This window comes from Anarrhichthys ocellatus, unplaced genomic scaffold (assembly GCF_004355925.1).
Source record: "Anarrhichthys ocellatus isolate YVR2014 unplaced genomic scaffold, GSC_Weel_1.0 scaffold1763, whole genome shotgun sequence".
NCBI classification, from domain to species: domain Eukaryota; kingdom Metazoa; phylum Chordata; class Actinopteri; order Perciformes; family Anarhichadidae; genus Anarrhichthys; species Anarrhichthys ocellatus.
In genome coordinates, this window is record NW_022281737.1 from 1 (window position 1) to 9,837 (window position 9,837).

Genomic DNA, 9,837 nt, shown 5'->3' on the forward strand with positions numbered 1-9,837 from the left:
TATATACATATACATACATATATACATACATATATGTGTATGTATATGTACATATACATATATGTGTATGTATATGTACATATACATATATACATATATGTGTATGTATATGTACATATACATATATATATATATACATATACATACACATATATGTATATATATATATATATGTATATACACATATACATACACACACACACACACAAAATAAGCTCCATATATTTTATGATACATCTCTTGTCCACGAAAGGGAAAGTGAAAGAGGAAAATGTCGAACAGAACTTGATATGGCACACAGTGAGGACACCAACACACTGACGTTCGAGGTTAATCTGATTGAAAGAGAGAAGTGACAAAGAAAAGACATGCCCCATTCCTTAATAACCATCTCATAATCATATTCAGACAATACTCTTCAATAACACAAGTATTCAATACAATTTATGTTACATGCACCAAAATATGGATTATAAAAAGTTAAAAGCCTATCCTATCCACCCACAGCCTACTACAATGAAGTGGTGAGGACGAAGGTATCGTATTAATGAGCTGAATGACAGAACACACCATGTCCTCCATCTCAATGATGTAAGAGGGTGAGAAGGCCGTTCATCATCGTTCTCTTTGTGGACTGCACAACTCCAAACCTGAGGTGGTACAGACCTGGTTCTGATTAGATAGTGGGTGGTGGTGGTGGGGGTCTATCTGCAGTCGCCATACATACAACACCTCTCTGCCTCCATCACAGATTTTCATTTCTTTGTTATTTTCTTCCTCATCATCTCTCCACCTGCCTCCTATGACCACTCCTTTAAAAAGGTGACCACATGCCCACTCCCCCCCCTCAGGTATTGTCCTCAGTGGTGAGGGCATCCACAGCCTCCAGAAGGTGCAGGGCCAGGCTGTACTGGGCGTGGTTCTCTGGCAGGATTTCAATCAGACGGCCGACCAGCCTGCTGGTCTGGGACAGGGGGACCAGGGGGCACCGCAGCTCACTAGGGTCCTGCAACACAAAACACATCATATACATTCCATTGTTAAACAGGCAGCTGTCACTGCAAAACTGGATGGCTTATTTTTACCTGACAGTTTTTGGTTATGGCTGATAACGAGGCAGGATCAGCAAAGGAAAGAAATAATTGACCAAAGAACAGAAAATAAAAAAAAGCTAAAGGGGCAGTGATAGAGCTCAGGCCAAAACAAGGGACCACCTTTCTTCTAAACCAATCTTGAACTAGTCCTATTCATTATTCTTTAAAACATATGCACATATTATTCATGGAATACATTTCTATGACTTTACTTACATTAATATTATAGTGAAAGTGCATCATATAAATGTCCTTATAGAAAAGAGCATCTAGCCTCTAAGAACCAGCGCCTGAAATGTCTTGAATGTATCAGATGACATTGTTTTGGTGTCTCACCATAGCCTTGAGCCACGTGCAGAGGGTGGGGGGGAGGCGGGCCAGCAGCTCCATGGCAGCTTGCGTCTGGCTCTGGCTGTGAAGCAGCGAGTAACTCAGCCTCTGGCCAGTCAGCACCAACAGCTGGGAGCCCAGCACATCCTTATCTTCCACCTCCAGCATCACCTGGGGGATAAGAGTTACATCAGAACATTGGGTTGTAGGAGCACTGGGATCAGCATAAAAGGTTTTATAAAAGTAGTAAAATCCAGATTTTAGCTTCCGTCTGCCACAAAAGAAAACCACATTGTGCCTTGCCTCTTCAGCCCGGAGGTCCAGGCCCTGGTTGTAAAGCTCGCAGACGATGTGCCGCCTCAGGATGTCGGGGTTGACCTGCAATAGGGAGCCTAGCTCCAGACACAGCGAGGGCCACCAGTCAGCCTTGGGGCCACTAGAAGGCAGAGGGGGGGTCTTGGTGCCGGGGGCTGAGCTGGAAGGATCATCTATAGCCTGAACCCAGCCGGTCAGCACCCGGAGGAGGAACTGAGACAGAGCAGGAATGTGGGAAAGACAGAATGAGATGACAACAAACTGTTTGCTTTCAATATCTTCATTTTCTCTAGATGAGATGTAGATCCACCTCTCACCTCTTGTCGTAGCGAGACCAGGCCTGGGTCCATGTCTCCAGTGGGCATCAACTGGATGGACGTCAGATCTCTGAAGAAAGCATTCTTACCCTGGGATAAAACCAACCAGGTAGGGTTAATACTCTATGGACTCTAAACACAAGGTACATATTAGTGTTGTCATGATACTTGAATTTCTAACTGATACAAACCCTTGAAAAGTATCTATTTCATACAATGTTTGATAGCATACTGACACATTTACAAAAATGAGTGCATACAATTTCAGATTTCTAGCGTGTGTCAAGTTGCTGTTGCAGAGAAGAGAAAGCAGAAAGCGCAGCCGGTATCGATACGGCAGAAAATGAATAATGAAACAGTTTAAAATATTCAGTATCGATATGTATTAATGATTCAATACTTTTGACAACACTCATACATATATAGTGTGTTAGCAAGTTGTGTAAATGAAAAACTTGAATGCTTTAGTGGGGAGTGGTGCACTTTAGCCTCTTGTGGTCGAAATCAGTATTACAACAATAAACACGATCACGGATGAAAAAAAACGAAATTTAAGAATAAGGGACAAAACATTAGCCAGGATCATTTTGTTAAGTCATAAACACAGGAGAGAAACCAAGTCAGATCAGACTTAGAAAAGTTGTTTTTCCACTTCCATATATAATACTGCATTATGAATCAACACATGACACAATGCAAAGTCAAAATCAGTGCACAATGCAAATGATAATAATCTGCGAGGATAAAAGTATCTAGTAGCTAGTAAATGATGTCTTCAGTCTTGTTGGGACTTTTAACTTCTGTAGAAAGGTCACCATGAGTGTGTGTCCCCCGTCTCCTCACCTTGCCTTCAAACAGACTGAGTGGTTTGACCCTCAGACTGAAGCTCATAGCAGCGTGCAGCAGGGAGGCTAACAGGCAGTGGTGTTGCACCAGCGTGAAGCAGACGCCTCTCTGCCCCAGGCCCAGTTCAGCGAGTTCAACGAGGGACGCAGGGCCTTCAGCCCCGCACCACGCCTCCTCCACGGACAGCTCCGGAGGGGTAACGTCCTCCACCGCCGAGTCCGCCTGCGTGGCAAAAAGCGACCGAAGAGATGATGAGGAAAAAAGCTTGTGTGCTTGTCACTTTATTATCTTAAATCACAGTTTAGTTCACAGTCAATGCAGCCAAGTGCAGATTACAACACATGCACAGATTTAAAGTCCCCCCTGCACCTTTTCAGGATACATTATATCCAACAATTAAACTTTTGAAATGAGCAACATCTGCATGTTTAGATATTCTAGACTGAATTCCACTGAAATCAAATAAGTGAAAGAGCTGTATTGTACTAATTAGACGGACGAAAGCGAAAGCATTTGCCAAGAATGTTTTCATTAATTGAACTATTTTGTGGAGAAACCCTATCAGACACAAAGCATTACTGCAGGTAATAATACAAAGTTGTTGGACATTGTTCCGAACTAGCTAATAGATCAGATGCGTATTAAGTATAGGTGTGGTTAGTAGTGGTAGTGATAGGTTTCTCCATGCTCTGCTTTAGTAATCAATAATAGACAAATGCTCCAGTCACCTCCATGAGGATCTGCAGCAGCTGGACACAGCAGCCCAGGAACGACGTCACGGCTTTGTCTCCCATCCCAACATCCTGCACACACAAACGCACGTCCTTTAAACATGCAGCTAAATACTTGAATTGAAACACTTCACATCTAAAATAATGGTATCAAATCTATACGTATTTACCCGTCGACATAAGCGATCTTTGGGTGCCTTCCCCACCTAAGAAAAGGAAGCGTTAACATTTTATATATAGCCTCACAGACATCGCCTTCCATCAGACACACTGTGCACTTCATGTGCATGACTTACCTTCTCCATTAGGAAGGCTGCTGCTGAGAAACGCTTGACAATGAAAGTACTCCACATCATGGCAGAAATACCTGAGAGGAAGATTCAGTGAAGTCAGTATTAACACTAGTGATGGTCATTTTCAGAAGGTAGGCTACTGATTTACAAACATTAACATCACTTCTGGTAACACAGTACCTTCGCTCACATATTTGAGCTATTATTTTATGCATATCTGAGGAAAAGTGGATTAGACATTAATATCTAAAAAATATTTGCATGTAATAAGCATGAACAAAAAAAAGCCCTTCACCTAGATGGATATATGGACAGGAGACTAGCTTCAAATGTTCAACAGCCAACCACAAGTATCGGCCCTCCTAGGAAGAGAAGCAGGTCCATATTTAAGAACAAGAGGGGATTGGTTATTAGTCATCCATGTTCCTTCCCCCACTTTGGTGGATAAACATTAGTGTTTAAAACATTTAATGGCCGTCTTACTTCTTCTGAACTATCATAAACAAAAAGCCTGTGTGTGTGTGTGTGTGTGTGTGTGTGTGTACCTCGGGGTCTTTGTTCCACTGCACTACATATTCCCAGCAGCAGTGGGTGAAGAGCAAGTCAGGTGAGAGGGAGTGTGGGAACCGCTGGCTCACTGCCACCAACAGCTCTGGAAAACACAGTGGACTTTGTTTGACTTGGATTTGATCTGAGGGTGTAAAGTGTGTGATATAGTGTGTACTGTGGCAGTCATAACATTGCTCTAGTAATGCTGTATGAATCTACAAAGGCTATTAACAACATAACCGATAAAAGCACAGACAAACCTATTTAGCATGAGAGCTAATGTAGAAGTGAATATCCACAGTTATGTATGTCAACATTTTGATCAGTTCTTGTCCGGTTCTGAGTCCTGACCTGCTGTCCTGTCTGTGTCCTCTTGGCTCTTCTCCTCCTCCTGCTGCTCATTTCCTTCTTCTCCAGCCCTCTGCTCTAGTTCTTCGTCTGCCTCTTCGTCTTCTCTCTTTTGGAGAATTTCCTTCAGTCGCTCAGGGGCCAAGTTGTGTCTGAACACCCACTTGGAGACACTGTCGGCAATGCCACCTTTACAGACGTAAAAAAGAAAATGACAAAAATAGAAGATCTGTTTTATGTAGCCACACCAAGATTATTACGGAAACCCCAAGAGGCAAGTGAGAAATTCTGGTCTAAATTGCTTTAGCCTTTTGTTTAAAATCCGTTTTGGATAATAGTTACTAATAGTTTTCAGGATAATTTTTCAGGATCAGTTGTTTGTTGTTGTAATACCCATTTACCCAAAGACAGAAAGAAACACATCATAGCTAACAAGAACGAACCGCTGTCTTACTTTTTTGATAGCTCATCTGTCTGCCTGCATACATCCCTGAGGATATTCTTCTTTACAGCTTACCTGTGCCTCCCTCCAGCAGCGTTTTGATAGAGCACTGAGCTGCAGCGCCCCCTGCTGCTCCCTGAGGAGGAGGCACCAACAGCAGAGTCTGCAGCACCAGCACGTCCTCCAGCTGGTGAACACACACCACCCACTGCTCCAGCTCTAGGGACACCGCCTCCCACTCTGACTGAAACTGTCCCACACAAACACAGAAAACGGGTCAGTGAGTGTGGTTTTAGTTGCGGATATTATGCCTAGAAGTAGTTATAGTGTTGGTGAAGAAGGTGGGGGGAGTACCAACTCGTAAATAAAAGTCAACCCACAGACTGTTGAGTGCATTCCTGTGTGTATATCTGTGTGTGTGTGCATGAGACTACCTTGCTGTCAGCCCGGCTTGTGATGCTCGCCTTGGCAGCACGGTGAGCAACGAAGGCGGCCAGCAGAGCAGCCGCAGCATTGTGGGACTGGATGCATGTGCAGCGAACTTGCTGCCACCAGGGAGAGATGGACTGGGGGTCCCACGACTCCTCAATTGCTCCTGAAAAGAGGAAGCGTTAACATTCTCCTCCTCCTTTTTTTCATGGATTGACACTTTTGCAAATGAGTCAGCCCACACTGGACACAAGCACACACCTTTCATGTCACTGAGGGCGATGAGTAGTATGTGTAGATTTCTAACGGCCTCTTCTGGTTTCTGTAGCACCTCCTTCTCTCTTTGCAACCACACACTTAGCAACAGAGACTGAATGGAAGAGGAGCAGGTGGAAAAGGGTCAAACAGAAATATTAGCGGAATGAGCATTCATTTAAAGTGGTGGCACTCCTGTACTGAAATACTTGTTTAAGGATGGATTGCTGTCATTCCCATTCTTCTTATGGAAGGTTTTTGGGGTCTACAGGAAACATGTCCACTCCAAAAACTACATATCATAATTACATTAGTCCACATATTTGTCACATAATCATCTGACTGCACTTTTACCTCCATGAGCAAAACACAACTTAATTTCAACCAATCTTTTCCTCCATCTTACCAGCAGCTGCTGTGGACTGATGCCAGCCTGCTGCAGTGTGTCACAGACTTTATGGGGGGGGCTCTTTCCACACAGACAACCCCAGAACATAAAATTCCCTGCAAAGGACACACAAGAGTAAAGTCCTCAGTCTGGACTTGTGTGGTGCACTGATGTCAGTGAGATTTCTTCTAAATCAAAAAGTATTTTTCTTTTCTACTACACAACCCTCTGTGTGACTTGTGTAAATCCTACCTTTCCTGTTTTTACACATGGAGAAAGACAGCAATAGAATTCCCCTGGTGTGAGACAGACACTACCAGCATCTCACTGCCAAATGACGCTTCATACTCTTACCTGATACTTATGCATCAATTGATTTGGCAGTGTCATACTGAGACGAACAAAATGCTACACATAGCCTCATATATTTTGATTGTGTCATGGTATCTACTTGGATAACTGTGTAAAGGTCTGGTCGTACAATGTGCATACAAATGTTGCCATACCTAGATGATTCCATTTGGTTTCAGAGCCGCGGATGACCCTCAACCCCTCATCATCGGTGCACTCCATCTGGGAGAGAAAGGCTTGGGCTGGCATGGATGAGTCAGGTGAGTCCTGGGCGAAGGAAACACTTGGTCTCGCGGTGAGCTGGGCGTAGCGTTGCAAGGTGGGGCCAACGCGGGACAACTCATCCTCTATGCCTTCGAGTGAGTCCTGTTGGGTGGGGAGACCATAAGTGTTTATCATAGAGTTATGAGTACTAATAATGACCACGAAGCAACAATACTGCCCTAGTTAGTCACTGTATCAAAAACCTTGTGTATGGTATTATGTAGTTTTGTATCGTGTATTACAGTTTAACATCTATGCGAGTGCCATTAACAAGCTTCACATATGTGTATGTCCTTACATTTTCAGAGCAGGCCTCTCTGTCTGCACCAGAGTGCAGGTTCTGGATGTCGGTATAGAGCTGAAGCAATTTCAGCTGTGAGGAGCAGAGCTGGAGTAATGCTGCATCCACTTCCTCAGGGTCTGTGATGAAGAAATACACAACCACGAACAAAGACAGATAAACCATTGTATGATATGTACGGAACATTTTACACCACAATATTGTTTCTTAATAATAAACCGTCTCGTTACCTTGTTGCTTCAGAGTGTCATGTAAGGCGCATGTGATGTTAGTTAGACATGAGACAGGAGCATTCTTGTTTGACAGCAGAGACTCCAAAGCCTAGAAGCAAGAGGGAAGACTTTGACTGTTACCACAAAGACACCAGGCCTCTCTGTTAGTGTGTGAGCCAGTTTGTTTTGTATCTTTGTTTGTACCTGCTTCTTAATGGCGGGGTGTTTGATATCCAGCAACACACTTTTGGCTTCGCTCTCCAAAATGTCTGAAAAGTAAAAAGATGAGTAGGCACATAGACTGGCAGAGATTCAAACCTCTCTTACATCTCCATACATCCTGTATCTCTTACCAGGCTCCACCTCTCTGCTCCTCAGTATAGTGGTCAGTCTTTTTATCAGGTGCATATCCTTGGCTCGCTCGCTTTTCTTGTCACTGAAACAGGGAAGAGAGATAAAGAAGGGTTTGGATATCAAAGCCTAAAATTCATGCGTTGAGGTCATTTGTTTGTGAGAATATGAAGACTTTTGGAGTTGTGGTTGAAAACCTTGGTTGTGAAAGTAAATGATGAAAGTCAAGTTGCCATAAACTCCCATTCTTTAGCAGGATCTAAATGTGCCTCCTGTTGAGTCGAGTAAGTACATTTTGTACAAAAATAAGTTCTATGCTTCTATAGCTGAGGTACATAATACAAATATTACTAGAACGTAAGGGCGTAAAGATCAACTGTAACGTGTCTGAAAATCGGTAGAGTTTAAATCCATACGGCTAAACTGATACAAAACTCTGCTTCGTCTCAGATTTTCCCAAACCCAAAGTGGAATCAGTCAAAAACCGCTACGTCCGTTATAAACTGACAATCAGAAAAAGCTCCACTTGAGCAGAATTTGACATGTTATATGACATGGATGTATAAAGAGGTGTATGAGCGGAAAGAGACAAATTGAGGTTTTCTGTGTGTGCACGAGGCAGCGAGACCTGGCCCTGTCTCTCCACTATTCATACAGTAAAGGGGGGACAGGAGCAGAGGACAGCCAGCGATCCAGCAAGTCATGCGTGAAAGCAGGCGGTCACTAGTGGGGAGCTAGCTAGTAGCTAGGTAACAAGCTATGAAGATTCAGAAAAACAAATGGGATTCAAATGTGCCAGGCGATGGTTTTGTATGCAGGGAGGCTAAGCTACATTCAAAAGCAGCACACCACCAATTTTGCTGCCTATTTTGGCTTGTTGGCTGCATGTTAGCAAGTGATAACCAATTAGCTAGCTGGGGTACATATAAAAAAAATACATGTCATAGAATTCAGTCACATCATCATTACAGATTTAAGGCAAACAACAGATGAAATTAAAAGGTTACTGCCATTAAATTACAACCATGGCGGATGAGCTGCATTGAACCAAACTGGTATGGGAAATATATGACACGTATTGTGTGTGTGTGTGTGTGTGTGGTTATACAACTTCAGCTGTTGTGAGATTTTTTCACCCCCTCACCAAAAGTCCACGCTGGAGCTCTGCCAACACTTTTCAGCTAAAATGGACCTAAATCTGAGAAATGAGGCCATACAGTCTTCATCAAAACTAAATTAGAAACTTCTTCTTTTTTTTTAACACATGCATTTCTATATATAATATATGACAATACTATATGACTTAAGTTAATCTGAATATATCAAAGTAGTGCTTTATTGGACTGTATTGAATTACCACATGGTTAAATGTCTCGTGTTTGTATTGTATCGAAGACTATTGAGATATGTATTAGATGGTCCTGAGAGGGAAAGATACACATCCCTACTAGAATGACATTCCTAGTACATACAGGGACCAAAAGCTAGTTTGAGAGAATAAAGAGTATCCCTACACCACATGTGCAAGCAATCCTACTGTACAAGATACACGAAGTTTGATGTTTTGGGATTCTTGAAGTCAGTTTCTGCTGCTGGCCGAAGAATAGTCATGAACATGACCCCCATTAAGGATGCAACTTGTCAAATAAACTTTTTGTACGGTTTAAACAAGTGAGATACAGTATGAAGTATTATTTAGTGTGCTTCAAAAGGTGCTGGACTATTTCTTTTAAAAACGCACACATGACAAACGCAATCTACAGTATCTCTGAGGTTCATGCATGTCTGTGAACCAACCTGAGGGCCAGATGGAAGGGGATGTTCACTGTCCTCAATGCTCCTGTGATGGGATCCAGCAGACACACCTGCTGGGTGAGGAGCTGCCAGCCCTTACTGGTAACACTGTTCACCCCCATCAGACGGTAGCCAGCGTACAGCAACCTGGAAGTGCACACGCACAAAACAACATTTTACATACAGTTGTGTGAAAAAGTGTTTGCCCCCTTCCTGATTTCTTATTT

At 43.0% G+C, this 9,837-nt stretch overlaps 1 protein-coding gene across 2 annotated transcripts; it reads right to left on the reverse strand.

Moving 5' to 3' along the window:
- Positions 1–174: 174 nt before the first annotated feature.
- Positions 175–9,831, reverse strand: rab3gap2 (RAB3 GTPase activating protein subunit 2 (non-catalytic)). Of its 2 annotated transcripts, none has more exons than XM_031839602.1 (21): positions 9,614–9,831; positions 7,819–7,901; positions 7,670–7,734; positions 7,484–7,574; positions 7,251–7,372; positions 6,844–7,054; positions 6,356–6,453; positions 5,956–6,064; positions 5,700–5,860; positions 5,341–5,515; positions 4,827–5,012; positions 4,472–4,578; positions 4,222–4,288; positions 3,930–4,000; positions 3,804–3,839; positions 3,631–3,705; positions 2,900–3,124; positions 2,057–2,146; positions 1,728–1,952; positions 1,431–1,595; positions 175–1,006 (listed from the first exon to the last, which is right to left on the reverse strand). In XM_031839602.1, the coding sequence occupies exons 1-21, from the start codon at positions 9,730–9,732 to the stop codon at positions 848–850; spliced, it is 2,640 nt and encodes an 879-aa protein (XP_031695462.1). In that variant the 5' UTR covers positions 9,733–9,831; the 3' UTR covers positions 175–847. The 2 variants fall into 2 exon arrangements, with proteins under 2 accessions (XP_031695462.1, XP_031695461.1); XM_031839601.1 differs by having other exon boundaries at positions 4,472–4,617.
- Positions 9,832–9,837: the final 6 nt, after the last annotated feature.

Excerpts from the sequence above, each read along its gene's own strand:
- rab3gap2 (XM_031839601.1), bottom strand. The coding sequence starts at position 9,732 with ATGGGGGTGAACAGTGTTACCAGTAAGGGCTGGCAGCTCCTCACCCAG. Across the intron at positions 7,373-7,483 it reads TGACACTCTGAAGCAACAAG|ACCCTGAGGAAGTGGATGCA; the intron begins GTAACGAGACGG and ends TCTTCATCACAG. Across the intron at positions 1,953-2,056 it reads TGGTCTCGCTACGACAAGAG|TTCCTCCTCCGGGTGCTGAC; the intron begins GTGAGAGGTGGA and ends GCTCTGTCTCAG.